The following is a 27,960-nucleotide window of genomic DNA, read 5'->3' on the forward strand; positions in this document are numbered from 1 at the left end:
TATATAATACATAATTTTACATGCGGGTTGGCGAATATGGTTTTACTCTCGACATCAGTACCGCATTACATTATGTGTTATCGTGTGATTATATTTTGTAACAGTACATTCGCAATAATGAGAACCGTACTGATGTTCATGTGAATGTGGTTTGCTGTGTTTGTTGAGCGACTATGACCGTCCAACGCGGTCGCTCACCCCTTCAACCTGTCTCAATCTAGAATTATCTTATGGGCCATTTCTATTTTTATGAGACCTCTACAGTTAAGTCAACTTGCAATCGTATTTTCTAATGACAAATATATATACGATACAAAGGTTCTTCAGTTGTTAAATGCTAAAAGGTTACCTCAATATTATATATGTATTTCCAAGTCTGCTGAACAGGCTCTCTACATTGCTCGTCTGAATTATTTAACATTCCCTGACAATGTTATGTTCCCTTGTGTTTTTATACAGAGAATACGTGAGAAAATAAAATAATCCTGGCGATCCAAATCAGTATAATAAGAACTTATTTTGTTGTCACCGATCTTTGATAAGTGTACAAAGTTTGTATTCAATCTTGCCGTGGTTAAAGTGGGTTAAAATCGAGTCTAAAGAAGTCGGTTACATACAAGCGTACAGGCTAAGCAAGTAGGAGCTACTATAAATGAATGAAGATGTTAGTACATATTGCCTTCATTATAAAATGGATGTATATTTGATTTCATCGAAAAACATACAGTGAAATATGCGGTGCGAGCTCCGGACTAGTCACAGGGAATTCCAAATGGGAGAAAGCTATCTAGATAGCTATAACCGTTATGAGTCAACTTGCTTATCGAGTTTTATATGTATTCAGATCACATTACAAAATAATTTTTAATCAACCGCATCATTCATATAAATAATAAAGCTATACATAGCTATGGTATTTATGATTTCGCGATTGGAATGAAGTAATGTTTTTTTTTTACATTAACTTTTTATTTAAGTACTAACATTAGCCTTATTATTTCTCATTAGCATTATGTTTTCACGTCTCGATTTAATGATAAGTAAATAAAAAATATTATCGAATTTGTATGGAAACCAGTTTTGCATAAAGAGTTGTGAATTATGACTCGTATACATACAGCATATCGCAGTAGGATTTCTTTTTAGTATAATTCCCACAACACACGCAACAATTATCCTAAAACAGATGTTGGTTCTATAGGATTGTTCAGATAAAATTTTTACATTTTATCAATATGCAAATATTTAAAGTGTGATAATTGAATGGCATATAATATACTTATCACACACGAACGTCAAGCTTTATTTGTCAATGCTAAATGAATAACATAAAACTTTATCCACAGCACTCTCTCAACCGCCGTCGTTGTTGTTATAATTTTTGAGTATTTCTTATAATAAATAAACTATCTATTGAACTGCAAACAGCTATTGATGTTACTAGATTAAACCAACTATTACAACGAGCGATCATTTCGCTTGCGTAGCGTTGCTTCCGTTTGATTAACGAGCCAAGGTAAAAAGAGGAAAAAGGGCCATGTGACATTACGCCATACTGTTACTGAGCACATGTCACAACACACGGCCATCGTACCTGCACTAATACCTTTCTTAACGAGTACGACGTACATAGGATCTACAAATGCGAAGCCCTATACGTTCTGACCGAAGCCTTAATGCATAGCTAGCCTCATCAAGGCTTATAAGAACGATTTTTGCTCTACTTATAAGCTGCTAAAGAAAACATTTTTTTTTTTTTCGTATAGAACTAAACACATGCAGTTCAATATCTATACTATACTAATACTAATGTATAAATACCAATTTAAAGCGAAAAAGTTTGTTTGTTTAACGCGCTTATAACATGAACTACTACACCACGATCAACAAATATTTCACCGTTTGTATGTACGTGATTCCTGGATGTACCACGGGTGAATCCGGGGCAAACCGCTATTAAATGAAAACATAAACCTCTCTTATTTAGTTAGATCTAGTCGAATAAGTTGAATTAGATTCGATCCAATTGCAGTGATTACATACTAATAAACACTTTCTATTTTTAAATGCATATCGTGATTCATGATTCACCTTAACATGACATGAAGTTAGAGAATGCATAAAATATCTAGTCTATTTGGCATAAAATTCTATTTATATATACCTATAGGATGTATACGAGAAGTAGTAGTTGTAATAAGTATATTTTCTCTTTTGTTTTAGATTCCGGAATGCAAACAGTTGATCACGCAAGACGCTGAAGGTAAACCCATTGTAATCATTCACAATGTAGTTGATAAAATTATCTTTCTCTCATTGCCTTTCTGTAAACTGTTTACGTGTTTTGATTTCGTTCATACATAAATGTATCTTAACGTGAGTACAATGAACTGGTTACGTGTAAAACTAATTGGTGACTTCTAATGTTCAGTTTTAATCTATACCAATCTATGAAGCTGTAAAGTTTGTTTGTGCTCGAACGCACTAATCTAAGAGACTGTTTGACTGATTTGGATAAAATTTGGTACCTCCAGAGATGGTTTGACACACGTGAAAAGCTTTAAACTACTTTTTATCCCGGAAATCCCACGGGAATGAGATTTTGCGGAGAAAAACTTGGGACTATCAAGCTTCTTTGACTACGCGGGCGAAGCCGCTGGCGGTAATCTAGTAAATTAAAAAAATAAGTGTGTCTTGTTATCATATCACATAAGTCCATGATAAAAACTTTTGAAGTACCGAAGTCGGCGCGAACAATCACATTTCGGGTAACATCAGTATCGCCATTTCTTTACTCAATTAATCATTATTTCCAAGAAGTTTTGACGGCGCGGGTTGTAACTAACTGTTTATCAGTGTAGGATCGGTTTTAAAAACAGTTTACTTATTCTTACGATAAAAGTCGATATACAGTGCAACCTCGATATAACAAATCGGAAGGGAACAAATAAATATTCGTTATATCAAGTAATTCGTTGAACTGAGGTTCGTTAGGTTGAGGTTAGGTTGGTCTAAAATTCGTTATAAAGAGGTAAAAAAATATATAATCCGATGAGGAACATCTTTTACGTTTCTGAGCCATTTCAATTTTCTTGAATCTTTAACAATAGTGACGAGCAGCAGTGTTTACATTACTTTCCATTAAACAACAATGATCGCTTTACGAAAAAAAGTATGTCGAAACCTGTCGCGACATGAATCACATACTACAAGAATCATTACATTGGTTACACTTTATATAAAGGTTTTGGGTTGACGAAATTCGTTAAATAGAGGTACTTATACTTTAACTTAACTTTTTGATAGTTAAAAATTCGTTATAAAGAGGTTGTTCGCAAAAAATGTTCGTAATGTAAAGGGATATTTTACATTGACTCTTATGGCCAATTCAAGGGGATTACGAAATATTTGTTAAAACGAGGAAAACGTTATATTGAGGTACGTTATATTAAGGTTGCACTGTATTACATTATATTATATAATAGCATGTATTACATACGCGAAAGTTATTCTGCCTGTCTGTCTCATCATAGCGCCTAAATCACTGAATCTATTCACATGAAATATGGTTCAGAGTTAGTTTGTGACCCGAGAAAGGACATATGTTTTATTCCGGAAAATTCCACGGGACCAGATTCTGTCCGCGAAATACTAATAGGTTGTCTATTCCTTCACTACGTGGGCGGCTTGGGCGGAAGTCTCGTGTTGTATAAAGCAAAAATATAGTAAAATATGTAAGTTGTGTACAATAAGGACTTTTATTACTATATTAGTAATAGTCGTATTTGATGGCGACTATCAAACTAGCTGTTGTCAACAGCTGCAATTGTGTAATCAAAGAATACTCACTTGTTTTAATTTTAATAATAATTTTTAGCGCCTTCTATCAGATTTTATAAATATCATAGTGATTCAAACAATCATTACTATGGATCTCCCCACGGGAATGGACGTTTCTCCACCATAAAAGTAACCAATGTCACCTTCTAGTCTCCTATCTCCAGACACAATAATTATGTATAAATATACTAATAAACTTTTACATTTATAGTATTAGTAAGACTATAAAAAAGGAACTCGCTGCTAATTGAAGGTCTCAAAGTTTTTTTGTGGCATATCGTATGTACATATACTTAATAAGACTAAAAATATAGAATTACCTTATAAACCTGCATAACATCCATAGAACACGGACGACAGTCCAATGCTTCATATAATTTATTGATGAGTCATTTTATCGTAACATTATTCTCGTGTTATACCGACGTAGTACCTAACACAAGAAATAAGTCATCCGTATCCCTATTCAACTTTCACGGTCTACCATTCTAGAAGTTCTGATTTCTTTTGTGTATTTTTTTTATCTGTGCAAAAACGAATGAAAATATTAGCGTCTTTGAATCCATTTGTAATCTCAACTCCTCTCATTAGAGCCTACGCTAATGACGCATTGCGCTTGTTCTATATTTAAAACAATATATTTTTAGACACCGTTTTTGGCATTTTGAATTAAAAGACAACAATGAATAGTGAATAGGAAATAATAAAAAAAGTTTATGGCATCCTGAAAAGGGAAAAATAGAACGCCTGTACCAAGCACTGTCATTGTGGTTTTTCTTCTATACAACTGCAATTGAACTATTTCTATAGGACGATGTATTTTAATTTTCAATTTTCAAGTAGTAAGCTATTAATTTTGCCAAATTCTAAACGATTAAAATGAACAACACTTGTGATTTTCAAATGAGGAACTTTCCTACTACAAGATTTTTTAACTTATCAGGAGAGTTCCAAATATTTGTAACCATGCTGCTATATTGGACAATATATCAGCCAGGCTGTATAAATTGTTTTAAATAAATTGTCTCTTTCAAGCAACGTGTAAGGTGAATACAAAAAGTTCGGCAAATTAACAGCCTGTCTGCTTCGTTCGAATTTCTTAAACGAAAAAAGTAACATACCGGATAATCGTCGGATGAATCAGCAGGAGAACCGGTCTCGCGTCGGAGGGTTCGTGCCGTTCGTTGCCACTGCAGCACGGAACCTCGTAGATTAGCTTGTAAACAATACAAGTGCATGTTGTGTTAATGGAGATTTTTGAGACGCGCATACGAGTGACATTGGGAACACATCGTTTGAGGTGGTGAGATTTTTCGTTCTAGAGATTGTGCGTGTAGATTCCAGTGGTGATTTCGTGTTAGTAAGAAGTAAATCCTTGTCGTTAATGGTAAATTCACCTTTTATAAAAGGATAAGGTTATCCGAACGGATACCATGCTGCTAACGTATACCTTTTAAACCCAAAAATAAGAACGAGTATTATAATTTAATTGTGTGTATTTTGATGTCTGTCTGTGGCTTCATAGGTTGGGAGGATTCAATTTGATTATCATTTTTGTTAAACGAAGATTTGTTTTTTCGTGATAGTTCTTAACTATTCGTTCAAAGATGCAGCCGTCTCAAGGATTTTTGACATTGTTGGCAATATCTCACAAACAATTTAAGCTAATGAAAAAGTTGCTGACGTGTTTATTTTAGGAGCATATCCTAGTATAGTCCTAAAATGAGGTTGTGGAAGAACCTTAGTAGGCATATCTTTAAAATAGATAGGGAAAACTGATGTTTTCGATAAAAAACCTTGCAGTGAACTGGAAAGTTCGACCCATCATATTATCGACCGTTACACATAGAAAATCTGAAGCAACCTTGAAAAGACACCATTACAATAAATGTAGAATAAATCCTGATTTACAAACTGCAAACTATTATATATAATATAAAATATGTATTTTTTTAACATTGAAATTTTTGTCTGATAATCAAAACAAACATTATTTCAAATGTTGTCCTCGTTATAAATATACGAAGTATTAAAACTTTTTCGCATTATCTTAATGGATTTATGAAATAATATAAGGATATACACATTATAAACTATTCCAACATTCAATAATATAACGATAAAAATGAAACTAATACCCTTGAACTGAACGAACGGATGCCTCAAACCAGCATATTTCGCCCTCCAACTTTTGGCATCTGAACCACTCCGCAATTTGTTATATAACATTGCAGGTAAAACGGGAGGAATTTTGTGTACATCTATCTTATGTCCATTATATATTTTTATACCCTTTAGCAATTATCGTAAGTAGATATTAAGGTACTATCCACATTTGAGCAAAATTTTTTTCTAAAAGTATCTATTGATCGTTAAATTCATACTGTTTAACCTAGATAACTTCCCCGACGACTCCAATAACCTGCCTGTATAATACAAAAGAATATGTTTTAAAATTCAATGAATAGTTAGTACACAATTTGCACTAGTCCGCTTTCATTCAAGCTAATAAGTAATAGCCTAATCTGATCATTACTCGATTCTGCAGATGTATTTTGAGTAATGTTGCCTGAGTTGCCCCGAGTAATGTAGATAAAAACTACCCGAAAAAAATGTTTTAAATTTTTCTATAATCAATTTGTTACATTGAAAATAGCGGCTGTATTACTTTTTTAAATAAATTTCATGACATGCAACAGGAAACAATGTAGAGAATAGAAAAAAGTCGTTAATCAATTGCATACTCCCTTAACATTAATTGAAAATAAATTTCATAAAGAAATAAACACCTGCAATCGAATAGTGGGGTCTTGTACTTTAAGGTAACCATTACATTATGTGAGCTATTAAACTTTAATGACTACCTGCATCAGCGGCCTTGAGGTTGATACCTGATAAAATAATTATAACGCAATGAAATAGACTCACGATATCATTTTACTATGATTACAGCCTACTATTACAAATTTTGTTATGTAGCTATTACAGAGTAGTAATCCTTATTATTAATATTTTTGCCATGATAGTACTTAAAACCTAAAAAGATACCTAATTCATAATTTATACAATTGTATATGCTTAACTTCTATCATTTTCCAGTTTTAGGTTTCTGTGGTCTGTGTTCGTTGATTTTTGCTTACGTGGACGTGTCTAGTTTAATGAACGGCTTAAACATCACCCTAAAGCACATGCCTAACATAAAATATGTTTTTTTAATGATTAATAACGGTAAACATTAGTCATATTTCTAAAAATCTATGTCTTCAACGCGAGCGGCTTATTAGTTTGGTATTATTTTTATAATCCTAATTACTGTTATAAGCCCCGATTCACAATCTGCGGTAAACAGTTAACAACAACTGCTACTGCGTCATTCATGTGCCGTGAGATTGTAAATATTATGAGAACAATATTAATATATAGTTAAGTATATACGTCATTTTCTCATTTCAACACACGAATATTGTGAGTGGGATTTTTGGTTATATTAACTTTTATTGTATGCGTTATGTTTGATGCGATAGATGTAAACATAGAAAAATCATTGTTTCTTATTCGTAGCTAATAATAACTTATTTATTTTTAAACAAACTGATTCATTGACAAATATAGAGCGCGGCTGGAGGCCAAAAGAAACACATGCAATAAGTGACGGTTTTGTTTATAGCATCATAACAATCCAAAAGCATCTCCATATACAGTATGAAATCTCATCATATAATCCACGTATTTTAAAAATGTTCAATAACTGCTTGTGTATTATTAACAGTTTGATTCTCGCTATAGATAAAGGTTTCGAGTTCAATGAGAGATCTTAATACTTCCTTGCTGCGGTTATAACGGTCCCAATATTGCGACCTGAAAAATTTAAATTGAAATATTTCCCACAATGATATTATGTAAACAATGGCATACCATTAGGCAGCTGTAAAATTATTGAATTTATAAACATTTAGCTACCAAAATATGTATCGGTTGTAATATCCGAGGCTAAGAAAACACGTAAAATCAATACAAGTTAGGAAATAGATACGTCTGAGATTCAACCTTCTTAATATACTAGCAACTCGCCCCGGCTTCGCCCTTGGTACATACCTATATAGTCTATGTCACTCAGCGAAGTTGCAGCTTTCTAATGGTGAAAGAATTTTTAAAATCGGTGGAGTAGTTTTTGAGTTTATCCATAATAAACAAGCAAACAAAAATACAACTTCTTCATCTTTATAATATTAGTGTAGATAATTAATTTCAAAATCTAAACAGAAACTGCAGGACACAGCTATAAATCAATATAGGTATTTAAAATAAATAAGAACAAACTCAGTGAGAGTATTTTTAATTTGTAGTTTTATAGCATTCAACTGCTTTTGTTTTGCAAAATTGAGACATTTAAAAGAATAGAAATAAATATCAATAGGCGGTATTCGAGCCCTTGTCACTGCCGAACCATGGCCTCGGATCTCGGCCACCCGTGATCCCGCCTCAGCAATCGTTTTCCTTTACTCTTTTGGTTTTGTATTTGTTATACAAAATATAATAAGTATGAGCAACTTTAGTATACGTAATACATATTGTTACATTTGTACAGGTGGTGCAGTGTACGCGACAGTTTGGTATGGGCTCGCGGTGAGACGCAAAGTAAACGAACACAATGACAGAAGGCGAGAGACAGCAGAGTGCTGGCGGCGCAAACGCCGCGCCCCAACACAGAAAAGGGCACAGGTAATAAACCTCATTGACAACATTATGAAAATTTGCTTTAGCCTAATATTGCCTTCCATTCGTTATGCTTTGACCATTAAATAGGCACTGTTTTCTAAGTAGACTTTAATGTCAAGGAAAAGCATGGTTAGAGAATATATGTAAATGACTAATAACATTGAAATGACGTCACTGACTTTAGCTAAGAAATACAGTTCATGAACCCTAAGAAGTTCATGACTTAATTGCAATATACTTCAGTCATGGGTAATTTTGCCCAGAATGAATTCCGTTCGAGTTTTGGATTATTGTATAGATTTTTATATTATCTTTTTGACTCCCCACTTTGCCATCTCTTATGTTTTCAGCTCGCGATATCTAAAATATGTATTATCTTCTATGACTTGTAGATAAGATTGTTACCAGAGTGGTAATCTTGGTAAGTATAAGGGAAACCTTGCGTTGGCTACTCCTCTCTTCCTTGTACGAATCAACTGCTAGGAGAACTTAATTTCAGGGAAACCACAATAAAAACGCTTCGCTTACTCTACCTCAAGATGGTACGGAAAAGAGTTATCCCGCGAAAACGTGTACTGTTTCTCTAGCTTATTTAGTATATGTTATACTATTATCCTCTAATAATGAGTTGGAATAGAAATGTCTTTATGTCAATGGACAATGGCGACACTTCAGTGGCATTCATGATACGGCGTCGTGAGTGGAAAATATATCAAAATCTATAAATCTATAAAAAAAAATTTAAATCTCCCAGAAAAGATTCCAGGTAAACCGATCTTTTGAAACCAAATGACTAGACAATTAGTAATAGATAAATATAATGTCTCAATTTTATATCGTAATAAAGGCCATAACTACGTAATATTTTAGAAACGCACCAATAGTAAGACTTCAGTGTTGTTATTTCGTTCTGCAGGTGTACGTCGAATACTATAAGCATGGAAATAAATCTATATTATGGTGTTTTTTTCTATTATTATCTCATTTACCTTCTAGACAACCTTTAATCTCTAGGAATCAACAAAAATGTATGTAGGCCAAAACTTATGAAACGGTTGTAATTCACCTTGTTATTTTACGGATTTCAAGCGATTAGTCACCGTACACACAATATATAATTCAGTTTCCATATCACATTTATAATGGTTCAATTGTGTAACAACGTTATAATTGTTATAGCTGCCATGTATAATCATAGATACAAATATTTTCCACTCTATTCTATAAAATAAATAGCAACAAATATGATTAATTGTTACATGCTGAAACGTAGATAAATACCTAACGTAATATTCATGCGATGCCTGTTACCTTATGATAATATTTACATGTTTACGTTCGGGTGCCGTCAGACAATTCGTATTATACGGATTTTAACGTTTGTTTTATGTCCAGTGTAATAACCTTGGCTTTCATGTCTATGTATAAACTATTTTATGTTTTTACAGTATAAATGATAAGACAAATTTATTTTATATGTGTTACAGAAATGTAACTTATGTCTGTCTATACACGAATCTAGTGTTGAGGTATATCCTATTAATATTATAAATGCGAAAGTTTGTAAGTATGGATGTATGGATGTTTGTTACTCTTTCACGTAAAAACTACTGAACCAATTGCAATGAAATTTGGTACGTAGACAGCTGGATAAATGGAATAACATATAGGCAACTTTTTATTCCGATATTCCTACGGGATACGGACTTACGTGGGTGAAACCGCGGGGCACAGCTAGTCTTGATATATATAAACTTTTTATATAAATAACATATCACGTTGTTTATAGGCGATGGACCCTAAACTGTTCACCGTATTTAAATTAAAATTGCACACCATGTGCAGTTTGATACAACTTAAAAGATAAGAGTTTATATATAATACTAGCAAACCCCGCGAACTCCGTTTCGCCACCAGGTGGTTGTATGTGAAAAATGACTTTCCCGCTTTTCTGCAGAATTTTTTCCTGAATTTTCTATGCTATAAACCTCACGGCGCCCGAGACCTTTCCAACGAATGCAAAACCGTGGAAATCGGTTCGTGCGTTCTGGAGTTATAGCGTCAGGAAGGAAAACGCGACTTATTTTTATATATTAGATATTATTTCAAATACGATAAATGACTACTTGGGCGGAGCCGGGGCATGCAGCTAGTTAGATTTTTATTGTTAATTTTTTAAGTTAACGACTGTGACGTCCAAATAGGTCCTGTATCAATCCTATTCTTATTTAGATCGCCTTAAAAAAAGGTAATGTTGTGTTAGTTTTATTTCAATCATATCATCAATAGAAATGTCATACCTATCACGTAGACAAAGTCGAAATCAAATCAAGTAGAGCATGCGTATTTAACGTATATATATACGCATACTGTACTTCCTCTTATGATAGGTGTATTGAAAAAAACCGATATCGCAAACTCAAAAAAAATTATAACATCAATAACTAAAACCAATGTGATAATAAGTCGGATGATTAAATATATAAATACATGCTGAATCTATCTTAATTCTGTAACATTCGTTTATATATGTAACATTAATTACAGTTAAATCGTAAAAACGTATAATTTACAAAGTTAACGAAACGAAAAATTATCTTACATAATAACCATAGCTATTATACAAGAGATTTTTGTTATACATGCCTGCCCATAATAAGTAACATATTTCACACCGTTGCGTACCGTTACCGAAACAGTAATTGAACGTTATCATATAAAATGCATGCATTAACGGAATAGGGCGTTCAATATTCTAATCAGAATATAGTATTGATATTGATAAGAGATCAATTTATCTTTTTCACCAAGAAAAAATCAATATGCAATTTACCATATACATAGAATCACGTGCCGTGTGTTTCCTGCATGTTTATAGAGGAAACGTACCATATTCTTGTAACCCTTAATTTTCCCTCCGAAATATTTACCTGATAACGCTAACCATCGCATCATACATAGATAGCATTCGGTTTGCGACACCTGGCCCACATTCGCACCTAATCGCACGCGACTGATATCACACCTAACACAAAGCTTTAAGTTTAGTCATCATCACGTTTATCTCCAGTACGCCATAAGAGCACGTTCCAAATACTCCGTTAAACATATGTGTACAGTTATAATCGCGAACGCCATTGTGTCGTGAGAAAGTGAAATCGCCAAAATGTTAGTGTTGAGGTGACGTCACAGCGGTCGCGAAAACTTTAGCCGTGTTCTATAATCATTGTTGTTTTGGTATTGAATAAGCTGCGTTCTGTTTTTGTGTCGCCAATATGTCGGATGTAACAGCTGAGCAGTTGAGATTGTTGTTAGAGAGGTAATTGTAATCCATTTCTTGGGTACCATACTTACCAATATTTTTTCCATTGTTCGATAATTTCTGCGACGAAATAAGCTTAACTAATATCAATGTTGTTTGTCTGTTAGAAGACAAGAATCCATGTATGCAATGACGGGCCTGTACGCGGAGTCGGGGTGCGGTGAAAGTGGAGCGAGCGACACAGCCGGACCAAGCGCGCCACCGTCGTACCCCCCACGGGAGTCGATCAAATGTCACAGCAGGAACCCTTCTGCTGGAATATGTGACAGGTAAACCTCCTACGACTAGTTCTATGACATTGATAAGGTTCTTCACGTAGGTATCAGAGTGATTTATATAGTTTATACATTTATGAAAAGTAAATTTTTTTTTTTCTTTAAGAAACAAAACATAAAGTTATCGATATTTATATACTACGAGTACAGTTTGAATTTATTGAAGCAATAGAGCGTTTATTAAAACTCAACATATCTAGTTCAATATATATTTCTTAAAAATATAGTCGTAATTTTAAATCTATCATGAATCATATCGGTGATTTTACTTAGACATTTTTACTAAGAAAATAAAAGATATGTTATCAAATTTAGATATCGTCATTCTAGTGGCTCCTTAAATAATTCAGTACAATTCAGTACTATAATTTCCCAATAACTTTAATTTTAAGGCAACTTAAAACCAATTATTTATAATGACAACCTATTTTCGTATATAATTTTACAATTACCAACATGATAATTTTAACTGAAACGATGAGTGTTTTCTATAAAAAGAACAGATTCTTTTGTTATCATCGAAGAAACTAATATTTAGAAATTTTCCTATTAAAAATTTGTTACCAGCATATTAAATAAACGGCTTCTTTTAACTCAATGTATGAACATATTCACATTATTCTATTTTTAATGATCGCCCGCTTATCACATTATTGGTTATCGTGTGAGCCTAGAAAAGTGGAGTCATCAGAAGGCTAAATGTCTCGGTCTGGCAGTCAGGAAAGGCTGATCCTCCACTTGTGCGTAAAAGGGAAAATCGCTCAGGCAAATAGATCTTTATTGCATATGCCTCATTCTCCAAATTAAGACACGAGAATTCACTTTATTTTATGTTCCAATTTAAAAAATTCTTTTATACTCCTTTTATTACAGAGACCGGGAACGAGAGAAGGAGAAAGAAAAACCCCATCAGATATTCCCAGAGATATTAGACATTCCGCATGACTCACGAGACTGTGGTATCCTATCTTGGAGGCCGTTATTTATCCAGAGATTCTCTAGTATTAAAGTAAGACTACTTACGTTTCGCATCATAATATATGACTTTATTTCCTCCGAATCGATATTTACCATATGAAATGTTTCAGGTATTCGTATTTTTCCTTTCGTTCCTAGTTACGCTGCAGCAGGCTTTAAGCTCTGGCTACATCAACTCTGTGATCACAACAATCGAGAAACGCTTCGAAATACCCTCCAGCCTCTCGGGGCTCATAGCGAGCAGCTACGAGATCGGCAACGTTATTACAGTCATTTTCGTGTCATACTTGGGTAGCAGGAGACATATTCCGGTGTGGATTGCAGTTGGTAAGCATATTGTTTATGTACACGCTTCGTGATATTCAAACAAATTCGTTCCTCGTGCCTTTACATGTATTTGAGATAATTTAGGTAGTTTATAACATTAAAAAAAAAAACCATCACATGTTTCATTTAATCTACTGTGGGGTTAGAATTTCGTAAAGAAATTATCAAATCAGTGCTTATTTCGGTCTAGAATCAATATCGTTGATTCGTCTTTCGTTTCATCTAACAGACGAGGTGATGTTTATGCACCTAAACACATAAACGATTTATTGCATGTTTTAGGTGCCGTTATTATGGGCATCGGATCGCTGGTGTTTGTCGTGCCGCATTTTATAGCGGAAGCGAACAGCGAAATGTTGTCGAATAATAAATCGGACGATAACATCTGCCGGCTCCCGCGAGCTCTCGAGCAGGATATGGGAGGCCTCGGTAGACTCTCGCAGGGCCTGCCTCCTGCCAATTTGAGACCCGACAATTGTATTAAGGTAAGCATTTCATCGGCCTCATGAAGGTTTCTTACGTTTTTCCTCTGTGTGTCTGCCGAGACATTGCAATTTAAACATGTTTTTATTTATCTTCCTTTGCTTATAACTACTGATAGCACTGACAAGTAATGTTTTAAATGATTGGTGCTAGAAAAACCTGATCGCACAAAATAAATTGGATTAACTTTATTAGACTTCATCCAATGAAATCTTTATTAGATTATTTAGTATTATTGCTTTAGCACTTTTTGGGCAAGTATTTAATTGTTTCTATTGACTTTGGGTCATTTTTGAAATGAGACTGAAAAAGTCTCTTTTCCAGTAGGCATATCATCATCCAGATCTGGGTTTACTTAATATTAGGTAAAAATGTGGTCTCTTGATCAAATGACCTTGTTCTTGTCCTATCAGAGTTCTCCGAGCACGTTTGTCCCAGTTATGGTGTTCATAGTAGCGCAAGTGCTATTGGGATGTGGGGGATCACCACTTCTAACTCTCGGCACCACGTATGTGGATGACCATGTGAGGCCAGAGTCTTCTAGTATGTATATAGGTGAGTTATAAACATTTATTTTCAAATAATAAAATGAATTATTCTCAATATCTTAGAAAACAATTTAAAAAACCAAAAAATATTACTACTTGCTGATATGGTCCCCAATAGCTTATTAAACACTTTAGGACGTTTATTTCCATACATCACTTGCCATTTTAAATGATAAATAAGCTAAACAGAACATTATATGCAGAAGTTATGAGGCCAGTCTATACTTATGTCTAATAGAGAACGTCTGGAAGTTTAATCATAAGGCTAACGCTAATTATTGTAATATATTATATCTACAAGGTTTTATGTTAGAGATAATGATCAGTATTGACCAGTTCATTATATACGTATCCTCATAGAGCAGAAAATAACATTTTCAAATGTATCATACTTCACCTGGAAAGCTGATAAGCTATGGCTGATTTCCGATGATATTAAATTCCCCCTATGACCTACGTAAGGCTTCCAATAAATTGCGAACTCTATCTATGTCTGGCTACACAAAATTGTTTTTTCTCTGTAATTTTTTTTTGTCATATTTAATCGTGCAAAAACTGAACTCGTTTTTATAGCTCTTGTCTGTCTTTTAATGTCAACAAACTTCTTTACATTACTCATTATAATAGCCCCGGTCATTGTACAAAAAATATGTATGAACATATTAAATCATTTTAGGTACAGTGCATCGCGTCAACAATAATTCATCCTTCCGTGTATTTGTGTATTTTGCTGTCGAGTTCTGAATTTTAACTACCATATTTGTTATATAAATGCATTTTGAACTTTATCATACTCGCCGTACGTTATACGAAGCTCAGCTTACGTAGTCCTAGAAGAGTTTTGTCTTAATGCATTAATAATCCTGACGTACAGGGATCGACCTTACCATCACGGCGCTTATTGCGATGTAGAAACGGTGCGTTGTAACCACACGATGTCTCATAAACCCAAGTACGACGGCACACGGCGTAGTTCAACGAACCCAGCCCAGACGCGCCTTTGTGCTATTACCTTTTTATTGCGGTTTTCAATTGCCATATAAATAAATGTTTTAATATGTTATACTTAACTTTGACACCTGCCAGCGTTGTGACATGCAATATCAAATGTTTGCGAGTGGAATTCATAAAAAATACGCAATAAATAAGATAGGATACGCGTCTACGATTAACTTAGACCTGGATTGATCTTAATTTTCTCTGAAGTATCTTCTCAACATATGTTTTAGCAGAATATCAATATTTTAAGACACTGAATAAGCTTTAATGTAACAAAAACATACATGTATGTTTCATATTCAACTAATTATAAAATTAAAAATATATATTACTAGCGAAGCATCACAATCGCTCGTCTTGTTTTACAAATCATTTTCATACTTTTTCTGGCTTCGATAAAAACAATCCACCCAGCTTCCGAATAGAATGAACGCTTCAAAATTTACACAATATTGCAATAAATATTGCTTAATAAGAATATTTTAATGTAATAAGTGAATTTATTTTTTATTCATATTTCATTAGACTATCAAAGTAATGTGAAAATGTTTTTTTATGTATAAATTATTATTATGTATAAAATAATTTGAGGTCACACTTCTACTTTTAGGATATTTAAAATGAAACAAAACAGTTAAAGCAACTTGGTTTTCAAAATTAGAGAAGTATTTGCAAGCGAGTATTACAAATGCGTATAAATATTTAAAGAAATTTCAGAATGGTGATGCAATAAGCTGCCAAGTTCCATATTATTTCCTATAAATCTTTTCTTTCCATGTTTGATTAATTTTCGGTTTAACCTCGAAGAAGTATCGCATGCTATGCGCGTATTTGTCAGTTGGCGCAGTCTTTCGCGCCAACCTCGATTCCACCCTGATTCGATTCCGTGACCTTGACCCGCCATACCCTGTCCACTAACGTACCCTGCAATTTTAACAGAATGACACTTCCGTGTAGGTGGACACATTATTAATTTATTTTAGTCGCCATTGACATTGAGTAAGGCGTTATGTGGCAAAAACGCATTAGTTGGTACCTTCTTAATTGGACACGCAACTTGAATGAAAACATGTCACACTATACAAGATTAAGTAATAGTTATATATACTCAAGTAAGTTCATGTAATATATGAATAATTGGAGCCACGTTGAACCCCACAAGACTACTTTTGTAACTACGTACTTCTCGAAATATTCCACATTCAATGATCCTTCTGTACTCAGTCTGTCAAGTGATTTATTTTTTTTAGCGGCACCCTCCTCCGGCAAAGTAATACGAAAGCCTCTCATATAACCTTCAGACGGAACCTCTCTCCTTTGCCCATATATTTTAATGTCAAGTACATTAGACAGGCGCTCGAGAATTAAGTCCACCGAGTCGCAGATTTTTATTTGATCTTGTAACAATTTCATTGCTAAGTGTTGAAACATGAAGTACTGAAAAAGCGCTATGAAAGGATAAATATAAATATTTAGCTGCGTTGCACGAATTCTGCAAAGTGCGATCGTGAAACCAAGTATGACCCACTTTTGATCCCGCAGTGCCGGCAAACGCCGCGTACTGAATGCGCCCTTATCGAATGGCTCTTTTATGCAATATCTATATACAATAGCACTACAAACAGGTGCGATGTTACACAATTAACAAAGATCCTATATGAAGTTAATCTCCAAAACGACACTACAATGCCAGCAAACGATTTCTATTTCGTATATTACGCATATTTTTATCATAATTTAGTAAATTAAGATGGATTTAAAAAGATGAATGCAATTTATTATAACAGCTGTAAAATAAAAGATTACATAATGGAGCAATCTAAGTAAAATTCCGAATCATAATGATCTACATTACGTTACGATTATGTAACTTCTTTATGTAAGCTACCGACTTTCGGAAACGACAAATGTTAAGGCGATACTAATATTGTTTTTGAACTTAAATCCTCTATTCTTAATTAATGAATACAATTACTGGTTTTTACACTTGCATGACCTATGGAACACTTATTGATTTTGATTCAAAAAAGTCAGACGTAAAGATTTGATAATGCTCTTCACGGAATTTTTATCAATCGTATTCTATTCCAGGATTATGCGAGTAAACAAAGAGTTCATTAAATTAAAATGCTTTTATAATAAGATTAACTTAAACATATTACAAAATTCATGTACTTACAGGTTGTATGTACAGTATGGGCGCTTTTGGTCCAGTTCTTGGATTTCTACTTGGTGCCTATCTTCTATCCTTCCACATGGATTCCTTTTCTGGTGCTATTATATCTATAGGTATGTAAATTCATCAATCTTGAATATTACCTTACAAAGAATATAATCGTATATGGTACATTTTACTTATTAAGAAGTAATTTTTTTTCAACAGACTTTTATCGAAGTGTCTTAAATCAAACAATCGGTTTCAGATCCCGGGGACCATCGTTGGGTTGGAATGTGGTGGGGTGGATTCCTACTTGGCGGTCTGCTACTGATACTAGTCGCTATACCGTTCTTCTCATTCCCAAAAGTGCTTGAGCATGAGAAAGAAAAGATTCGTCTAGTGGAAAAAGCGGCGGCCGCAAGCGGATCGGGCACGAGCAAACCGCCGCCGAAACCGCAGAACGATATCCGAGACACCGGATATGGAAAGGATATTAAAGGTGAATTCAAATGGGATGGGATGGTAAAACTGAATATGTTTCAGTATAGTCCAATTCTGCCTTTTCTACCATCACTTATATACTTTTTTCAATCAACTTTTTTAGCTGGATGAAGTAAAACATTTATGAGAATATAATTAATCCGTTCTCATTTTCAGATATCCCCGTGTCAATGTGGCGACTACTCAAAAACCCTGTGTACGTGGTGACCTGTCTGGGAGCGTGCATGGAGCTCATGATAGTGTCAGGCTTCGTTGTGTTCTTGCCTAAATATCTTGAGACGCAGTTCAGCCTTGGAAAGAGCCAGGCCAGCGTTTTCACAGGTAATTAATGACATATAAGATTTAGTTCATGTTTAAAGATTTAATGGAAACGTTAACACCGTGTTTATATATATTTTTGTTAAAAAAATGTCTAAGAATAGGTCATACGTTTTATTCAGCATTTTTTTAATGAAACAATTTTCTTTTTTTTTCTAATGTTTTTCAATAAAACTATTGTACTTCTGTGTGCTTGTTTCCTGTTATCAGTACCCTTAGTCAAATTTCAGTACAGATTGAAAATTTTCGAAATCAATTAATTATCCGAAAGGCGTTATCTAACAGTAAGACTCCAGGCATAATTAATCTCTTTTCGATATTTGCACGACCTATAATGAACTTTTATAAAATACTTTCAGGGTCAATAGCGATTCCGGGGGCCTGTATCGGCATCTTCATGGGCGGGTGCCTGCTGAAGCGGCTGGAGCTGCGGCCGAAGGGCGCCGTACAGTTCGTGCTCATATCAAACACCATCTGCCTCTCGTGCTACGCTCTGCTGTTTTTCCTCGGCTGTGATAACATTAAAATGGCTGGCACTACCATACCCTATACTAATAATAGGTAAAAGATCAATACTCATTAGAAATTGTAGACGTTTTACTCCTTTTAAAATATAGTTCCGATTTGTATTGCCACGCAAAATAATTGTCACCTGGTTATTAATTCAGTCATTTTAATTTCTCCCTCATCAAGATGGTGTGTGGCCTAAATAAATTGTTCATTAGCAGAGTCAATCTTAATTTGGAAAAAGTTTGCCATTCCATATTTATTCCTACATGGCAAACACTGTGAATGTTCCTTCTGTCACTTTCCGGAAAAAAAAATACAAGAATTTGACAATTGACATTGTGCTCGGCAGCAACCTGGAGCCGTTCAAGGTGAACCTGACGGCGGCATGCAACTTCAACTGCCTGTGCACGGAGACGGACATGGAGCCGGTGTGCGGCAACAACGGCCTCACGTACTTCTCGCCGTGCCACGCCGGCTGCGCCGCTTTCTCGTCGCGCTCCAACTTCACCAACTGCGCCTGTGAGTTGCCGATTTCATATGGAACCACATTTAATGTGCTGCCAACCGTTGATTTAATGTGTGGGATGAATTTTAACGTTTTTAAATTGATTGATTGACTCCAATCTCGTAGACATTTTTTTTAACATTGACTCACTAATTCTTGGAGGATTATAAGAAGTGCTTATGTTATACAGGTGTACGAGGAAAAGTTTATATTTGAATAGAAAATTACAGGATAAATCCAATCATGTAAAATATCCACGCAGCTATTATTTTTTTATGATTGATTGATGTATTGATTTTCGTATAATACCTATATATAATTACTCAAATTCTCCCAATGCGCTATATTTAAAACTTGTATACGTTAGACGTATATCAGAATCGCAACTACGTGTAAAACGGGATGTGAGACCATCCCACGTACACACATGCATACTACATTGTGTGCGTACATGCATATACGTAAAATGTACTGTATGCCACTGTTGAACCTCGTTTTCCACTAGAACGCGTATTCTCCTGTCAAAACTAGTTGTTACAATAGCATTCAGTTACAACTAGTTCTAACTGGGGAAAAGGTCTAACAGTGCCATACACACTGTATGTGCACGTAAGTAAGTGTGGCACACGGGCAGGCGTGCACGAGAACCGCGGCGAGGTGGTGTCGGCGGTGGGCGGCGTGGTGGGGGCGGCGGCGTCGGCGCTCACGGCGGGCGGCGCGCGCGAGTACAGCGAGGTGACGGTGGTGCCGGTGGCCACGGCCGGCGCCTGCAACCCGCCCTGCACCACCATCTTCCCCTTCCTCGTGCTGCTCTTCTTCATGACCTTCGTCGTGGCCGTCACGCAGATGCCGCTGCTCATGATTGTGCTCCGGTGAGTCGTGCTCTCTAGTTACTAGTCTGCTAGTCGTTTATTTTTTAACTTTAGTAAAGTTTGCCTTTATAAACCGTGTGTTTTATACGATTGGTAGATGTCACATTTCAATGCTTTTTTTATTATATAGCATAAGGTAATAATATTATTCTTTATTATCATATCATATTGTTTTCGTTCTCTGGTTAGTAGAAATGTAAATGATTTACAAATACGTTCAAGAATTTTTATTTATTTATTTTGTCCAAATACTATATTGAAAAACAACAATACCAAAAAATTATTATTATAAATCTAAATACAACACATCATATAACTCAAAAACATATCTATTTCAGATCGGTCAGTGAAGAAGAGCGTTCGTTCGCGCTCGGTATGCAATTCGTGATATTCCGTCTATTCGGCTACATTCCTGCGCCCATAGTGTTTGGGAACCTCATCGACTCCACGTGCCTGCTGTGGAAGCAATCCTGCAGCGGCGAGAAGGGAGGCCGCTGTCTGCTGTATGACATCGAGCAGTTCCGATACAGGTACATTTGAAGCTACCCTCAAAATAAGTGTGTAAATATTGAGTGTTGTAATATCGGTTCAACTTAATAGAAAAAAATTTGATACTTTTTTAAAGTAATCTTTTTATATTCTTCTTATCATATAAATAACTATACATCAATATATTAGTTACCTTTATTTCTACCTAAGATCATCGCTCATAACATGTAGGTAATTGCTAAAAATACCCTTAAAAATTGGGGATAAATAATTCTCTTTATCCCACATGGCACATTCAGATACGTCGGTCTATGCGGTGGAATAAAGATAGTTGCTCTGGGCATATTCCTGGTGGACTGGTGGCTCGTGCGGCGCCGCAAGCACCTGGAGACGGCGCCGCCGCTCGACCCGCACAAGGACATCGCCGGCTCCATCATCAGCCTCGACAAGTGTGAGTATTGAGTGTTCTACCTGACTTATTGTATGTTATTATGATGATAGCGTGAAAGGTAGATGTTTGCATTGGATGTGCATTGGGTGTCATGCATACAATAAATGGTTGTGTTCCCTCTTAAATTTATTTATATAATCCGATTTTGTGTGGAAGCAGTTAAATTAATGAATCACTTTGATGGCAATTTACACTGGTGTTCTAAGTGTACATCAATACAATAAAAACCATAAAAAAATATAATGTATTATTTACAGTATTCGAAGAACTCCCTTCAGCGGACAACGCTAGCGGCTTCCGTTCTGGAATCACCACCGGCCCCAGCTCCGCCATCACCTCGCCCATGGACCCCGACGCGGGCCACAGCGAGCACAACACCAAGCTGCAGCGAACCGACTCGCAATACTCCCAAGATTCACAGCCTCGCACCGTCGGGAAGAACTCCCGCGTTCTGGTCGCGTCTCGGCACCTTCGAAACGATTCCAAAACTATCCAGTTGGAGCCGCGAGGGAGACAACATTCCCTGGAAGAGCCGGAGAGAAGTCGCGCGGTTCGGAGCGACTCGAGACACTCCCGGGACTTCCCGCGGTCCACATCGAGGGACTTCCCCGGACACTCTAGGAACAGCTCCAGGGACTTCAAAGTACATTCCCGAGGAGACTCGCGAGACCTGAGCCTCGAACAGCTCAAGCACCTAGCGATCAAAAGCATGGAGAGTCTCGACTTGACCGTCCTGCCGCTCAATAAGTGCATCGACGAAGAGAGCAAGCGTCTGATCGAAGGCGCCGGCGTTCTGCGACACAGAAGAACCAACTCCAAAGACCTGAAACCACCGGAGACAAAACATAAACGAACCTCGTCACACCACATCACTATGGAACCGAATGAATTGAGTTTACAGATACAGAAGGGTCGCAGCGTTGATCAACTTTCCGCTACGACCATCGACCCTCGAGTCTGAGTACTCATTTGCTCAAATAGTTGTGAATCTCAGCGCGAAGCAGCTATCGGTAGGTAGCTATGCCTATCCACTATAGCTGCAAAAACATTCTAGTGAAATTTTTAATTAATAATGACAAGATAAATTAAAAAGTGAGTGATAAATTAAAAAAAAAATATCAAGATTGACAAAAATCACAGTGTTTCGTTGAATGTGTTTTGAAAAAGACTGTACAAATTATTTCTTCTATGCTTAGCCCAATGCAAGTGATTCGAAACCATATCTTAGTAGTTATAATAAAGCTTTCCAATGATGAAACTTGCTTTCTGCAGTTTTAGTAGTACCTAGTGTTTTAAAACCAAACCAAGTTAATTTATTTTGAATTCATATCGAGACGAATATAAACGCATTGTACATACATATAGACTCGATGTTATTCACTACATTGGTTTGCATTCTATAGGATTATATTTTCATATTACTTTGAGTAGAATTTAAAATAGAATAGTTTAGATATCCATATTTACAGAAAAATATGTAAATACTGTCAAGTTATTTATGTTGATAAACTGTACTTAATGACAACCTTTGATAAGCAATAATTCAATGTTTTCAGTGTGATACAGATTAAATGCTATATTGGACAGTGTCCAAAAAGAACACAAATTAATATTTACACTAAAAATAATTATCACAAGGCCTTAAACATATAAAGTAGATATTATAAGTAAAGTTTAATAAATGCACTTTTCAGCTATGGTTATTGAACTGCTTTAACCGGTAACTCGCTGATATTGGCTCATTCAAAAGAAAATAAACGCGAAATTGTCAAAATATAAGGTGCATTTATTAAACCAAATTAGGATAAAGTAAAATTCACTTATTTGTCCTGTAGATAATTCTATTTGTTTTATTAGTACCCCACGATAAACGGTAGAATGTTGATTATTGACCCGTTATATACTTAGATAATAAAAGACAAAATTTTTGATAGAAAAAAATATTAAATCTGCACAAAAGACCTGTGAATATTAGATAGAAAAAATTTATTTGTATCATGAAAATAGACTTACATTCCCTAATATCGATATGGCGATGCACATAAATTATATGTAATAGTTCACTTCATAGTGTGATTCCCTCTAAAATAGTTTAGTAATTACCTACCGCTTTTGTGGTGCTTGGTTTGATTTGTTAAGTATAATTTGAATATTTGTGCCATCTACAAACATAGAGAAATATGTGCTCTTAATTTAACTTATCCATTTGAAGTTTTAATTCCTTGAGTTAGATTGTCCTTCTTCTGCCATTTTGTTTAATTTTGTTTTGTGTTTGATCATTGATATTATGCATAAAAAAATATTGATTTAATTTGGCAATGTTTCTGTCAACACAATCATTTAGAAAGTCTAGAAAGTTTAGAAAGACCAGTATATTTGCTACAAAAATTGTGGCAGATAAGTGATGTGACTATTTCAAAATATTTATTTTAATAACTTGCATCATACCAGTTCACAACAATTAAAGAAAATATGATGATTAGATTCACCAATGTTAAACTCAAGCACTCCCTCCCAACTGTCTATTAAAATTTTGTGATGCAAATATTATGTGATCTCAAATTATTTATGAAGAGTGAGATTTATACACATAAGTTTGTGAATGAAAGAAAACAAGCTTTTCATTTTTGTATAATTTTGAACCCTTTGTCCTTTATTACAGCCCCTATGTTTAGAATATATTTTTGATTTCTTCAATGTTTTCTTGCCATTTACCTTTTTCAAATTATTCACCTGATTAAGCCTTATATTAAATTCATTTATGTCTATAAAAACATGCATTATGTAATGTATTTGAAAATCCCCTCATTTCATGAAAAATTACTAAAATTCTGTCAATTTGTGGGCTGATAATTTAAAATTTAAGAATTCAATTACTATTGTAGTAATATTATTTTAGTATAAATATTTTAAAATAATTCACTAATGTTAAGGGAGAGACAATGGATAGTGTCTGTGTAAATTTTCGTCTTATAAATGTTAAGAGAGAAATAGTTTGATATGAATAAAGTGTTTATCTAAAAATGCCTTACAATAGCCTTAAGACTTGATACTGATTTAGCTGTACCGTTGTCACTTCAATCACGAAAGTAATTGTTTGATAATGACAACTTCTAAACTAATTTGTTGCATTTAGTGATTAATAAAAATTGCATACCTATTTTAAACCATACTTTTATTTAACACAACATTATCTTCTTTCCTAACGCTCCGGAATATTATATTCGTCCATATCACCTGTATAAATAATAATAATCAAAACTGTAAAGAACACAGAATAGATAAAAGAGGTATGAAAGGAAATGGAAAAATAATCACAAATTTCAATACATATATATGACTCATGATACAATGAGGAACTAGAATTGCTTGGGGAAATTAGAATATTATGTTATTTTTCTGATTAAAATTAATCACTCCTCCAAATAAAAAAATAAAAACCAATGTTCAATGCCTCATCATGACATCATAATATTAATAACATATTGCCTCATGCTTACAGTCAATGACCTGATATCTATCACATAAGAGCATTTCTGATCATTATTTTTTTAACAATTTGTCAGCCCCTAGATCTTGTTGACTCTTTAACAAAAGGCAATGATAACAAACCTTTCCTCTTACATATTACTGAAAATCCCCCTTTTGGTTTCCATTTAACTCAACCCACAAGTGATTATTTTTAAAATGGATAAGGTAAAATTAATTATCACTACAAAAATTATAATTTGCAGAGCATATTTATGCCCAGAAATAATTCTAAACATCAAAGATTTTAACAATGGCTTGTTAAAATCTTTAATCTCTCTAATAAAATCTAATACCATTTACTGGAAGAACAAAGATGAATATAAATCTTTTTGCAGGTTTGTACATAATATGAGATATTTATTAAACAACTTCTACTCTACATCATTATTAAATTATTTTATATTCTAAAATATGGATGAGTTCAATGAAATACACAAGTGTGATTTAAAAAATGATTTTTACTATATACTTAGAACTACAAATAGTAACTACACAACAGATATATATATACAATTCTCATTATTTTAATCTAGCTCACCACATTCAGAAATGACAACTTTTTTGGATGGTTTTCCATTCCTAGAGCCTAAGCCCTCCATCTTTCTAACAACATCCATGCCTTCTACTACAGCGCCAAACACAACATGCTTCTTATCTAGCCATGGAGTAGCAGTAGTAGTTATAAAGAACTGAGAGCCATTAGTATTGGGACCAGCATTTGCCATTGATAAGATCCCTGGACCGGTATGCTTCAGCTTGAAATTCTCATCAGGAAACATGCGTCCATAAATTGATTTTCCACCAGTGCCATTATGATTCGTAAAATCTCCACCTTGACACATAAAATCTGGAATTATTCTGTGAAATGAGGAACCCTTGTATCCAAACCCTTTTTCTCCTGTACATAATGCTCTAAAGTTTTCAGCAGTTTTCGGAACTTCATCAGAATTAAGTTTCATAACTATTCGACCTAATGGCTCTCCATCAGCTGTAACGTCGAAAAATACTTTTTTCTCTTGTTGCGTTGAAGCAAAACGCATTGCTGCAGCAGAGTACACCGTCCCATTGATGAGGGTTCTGCGCAACATGGCAGTTAGCGCCATGCTGTTAAGAATAAGATCTGCGAAAAATTTATATGAAGCCTTTTTAAACGTACCATCATTTTAACCTAACTATTAGAGAGATAATTTGAAATGTAAACATATCGTTGTTGAAGTGAATTTTGATATTTTTTTTATATTGTATGTAATAGTTTTACTATATCATACCTTCAGTTTATTTATAAGCGATGTAGGATACAATTTCTATAACTTAAAAGTTAAAGACTTAAAGCGGCTAACCTCACTGCTGTGACTGACACTTGACAAATCACAAGTGTGAACTGTGAAATGGCACTTGACAGTTGACAAATCTTCAACTAACTAGGTGCGCCCCCCACGTAGGTCCGTATCCCGTAGAAATGATGGGATAAAAAGTTGCCTATATGTTATTCCAGTAGTCCAGCTGTTTACGTACCAAATTTCATTGCAACTAACTACTAAAAACTACTGAACCGATCAGTAGCTTTTGCGTGAAAAAGCAACAAACACACACACATCCTTACAAACTTTCGCATTTATAATACTAGCTGCGCCTCGCGGTTTCACCCGCGTAATTCCGTATCACGTAGGAATATCGGGATAAAAAGTTGCTTGTATGTTTTTCCAGTTGTCTAGCTATCTACGTATCAAATTTCATTGAAATCGATTCAGTAATCTTTGCGTGAAAGTGCAACAAACACACACATCCTTACAAACTTTCGCATTTATAATATTATATAGTAGGATTAATAGGATATTTTGGTTAAATGCAAAGAGTAGTAGTAACTTAGTAGCTAGTTCTTAATCTGTGGTATACTACGATTGTTTGACAGATGACACATATAAACAAAATTTACTTGAAAATCTAGGTTAGATTCCGAAATTGATCAACATTCAACACGCATAGAAAATATATTATAATTAAATTTATTTCATAGTTTTCAGTAGCACAAATATGCATTGTCTTAGATCATTATTTTTAAGGATTGGTCAACGAGGACATGTCCTACCTATACCTGCTTCAGTAAATTCAGTAAATCCTGCGAATATAAGAAGCAATTATATCAATTTTTCCCGATTATATGCATCCCAAGCCGACGATGATATAGGTAAATATATGTAAATGTGGTAAAGAATAGGAATTTGTTAATGAACTTTCACACAATTTTATTCTTACATAAATTTATTATTTCATGGAAGAAAATATTGAGCGATCCCTCTGCTCCATTAACATAATTAGTATTTTTGAAATGTTTTAGAAAAAATTGTTAGCCAAATAAGTAAAGGTAACCAAGAAATTGAAAAAAAACTAAGGGTATTAATGTTGGAAGTAGAAGTCATGCGTCAAGATGGCAGAACTGCACCTGATTCTATGGATCTTAGAAATTGGCAGTATTTGATGGAATTGCCATCAAGAAATCAGAGAGCAAACTATCTCACTTATTTATGGAAAAATGAGAAGAGGAAAGAGAATATAAAGGTATTATAATAGTTCATATAGAAGTTCATACATTATTTTATTTTTTTGTTACATATTTATAAATAAAATTTTCAGATGAAAAAAGAGGCAAGGAGAAAGGAACTTGAGGACATGGAACCAGAAGAATCAAAAGAGTTTCCGGATGATCTAATATATGGTATTAAACATCAAACACTGTTTTTACGTATCCGTGACCAATCAATCAATCAATTTGATAATTACAGGTATTATTAATATCAATACTTTTTACTAATCAGTTGTTGTCTATGTTTGCTTGAATTACTTTTTCAATAATATATGAAGATTGTATGATACTTTGCTAATTTTTTGTTAATTATTTGTTTTAGAGCCTTACAAGCTTTAAAGAGTGGTCAGTCCATTGTTATTGACTGTTCATATGAAACGCATATGGTAAAAAGGGAAATTTTAAATGCTGCAAAACAACTCACTTATGTTTTTGGTGATAATAGAATGCACAAAGAGCCCTTTAATTTACATTTATGTAATGTGGATAATAATGGAGATTTCATGGATCAGTTTAGAAGAAATGTACCATCAGTGGATGAGCCCTGGTT

The 27,960-nt window shown here is 34.5% G+C and overlaps 3 protein-coding genes across 5 annotated transcripts in view; 2 read left to right on the forward strand and 1 right to left on the reverse strand.

Moving 5' to 3' along the window:
• Positions 1-24,462, forward strand: part of LOC119829798 (solute carrier organic anion transporter family member 5A1) — a 33,126-nt gene extending 8,664 nt beyond the window's left edge. Inside the window, exons 2-17 of one of the 3 annotated variants that reach the window (XM_038352508.1) lie at positions 2,224-2,263; positions 8,429-8,562; positions 11,989-12,150; positions 13,030-13,165; positions 13,245-13,461; positions 13,744-13,946; positions 14,358-14,499; positions 17,673-17,780; positions 17,915-18,148; positions 18,307-18,471; positions 18,828-19,029; positions 19,328-19,497; positions 20,118-20,355; positions 20,694-20,885; positions 21,144-21,295; positions 21,553-24,462. In XM_038352508.1, coding sequence (XP_038208436.1) covers positions 8,492-8,562; positions 11,989-12,150; positions 13,030-13,165; positions 13,245-13,461; positions 13,744-13,946; positions 14,358-14,499; positions 17,673-17,780; positions 17,915-18,148; positions 18,307-18,471; positions 18,828-19,029; positions 19,328-19,497; positions 20,118-20,355; positions 20,694-20,885; positions 21,144-21,295; positions 21,553-22,256 — 3,096 coding nt within the window. In that variant the 5' untranslated portion in view covers positions 2,224-2,263; positions 8,429-8,491 and the 3' untranslated portion in view covers positions 22,257-24,462. The remainder of the gene's footprint in view (positions 1-2,223; positions 2,264-8,428; positions 8,563-11,988; positions 12,151-13,029; positions 13,166-13,244; positions 13,462-13,743; positions 13,947-14,357; positions 14,500-17,672; positions 17,781-17,914; positions 18,149-18,306; positions 18,472-18,827; positions 19,030-19,327; positions 19,498-20,117; positions 20,356-20,693; positions 20,886-21,143; positions 21,296-21,552) is intronic. The other 2 variants (XM_038352510.1, XM_038352509.1) reach the window with 2 other exon arrangements.
• An 802-nt stretch (positions 24,463-25,264) lies between these two features.
• Positions 25,265-26,150, reverse strand: LOC119829800 (peptidyl-prolyl cis-trans isomerase-like). The gene is made up of 2 exons (XM_038352511.1): positions 26,095-26,150; positions 25,265-25,946 (listed from the first exon to the last, which is right to left on the reverse strand). The coding sequence occupies exon 2, from the start codon at positions 25,927-25,929 to the stop codon at positions 25,351-25,353; it is 579 nt and encodes a 192-aa protein (XP_038208439.1). The 5' UTR covers positions 25,930-25,946; positions 26,095-26,150; the 3' UTR covers positions 25,265-25,350.
• Positions 26,151-26,695: 545 nt separating this feature from the next.
• LOC119829809 (mitochondrial ribonuclease P protein 1 homolog) overlaps positions 26,696-27,960 on the forward strand; it is a 2,735-nt gene continuing 1,470 nt past the window's right edge. Inside the window, 4 exon segments of the mRNA XM_038352528.1 lie at positions 26,696-27,014; positions 27,165-27,385; positions 27,461-27,609; positions 27,733-27,960. Coding sequence (XP_038208456.1) covers positions 26,861-27,014; positions 27,165-27,385; positions 27,461-27,609; positions 27,733-27,960 — 752 coding nt within the window. The 5' untranslated portion in view covers positions 26,696-26,860.

This window comes from Zerene cesonia, chromosome 10 (genome assembly GCF_012273895.1).
Source record: "Zerene cesonia ecotype Mississippi chromosome 10, Zerene_cesonia_1.1, whole genome shotgun sequence".
NCBI classification, from domain to species: domain Eukaryota; kingdom Metazoa; phylum Arthropoda; class Insecta; order Lepidoptera; family Pieridae; genus Zerene; species Zerene cesonia.

Bases quoted from the DNA above. Each gene is read 5' to 3' on its own strand.
- LOC119829800 (XM_038352511.1), bottom strand. From the start codon at position 25,929: ATGGCGCTAACTGCCATGTTGCGCAGAACCCTCATCAATGGGACGGTG.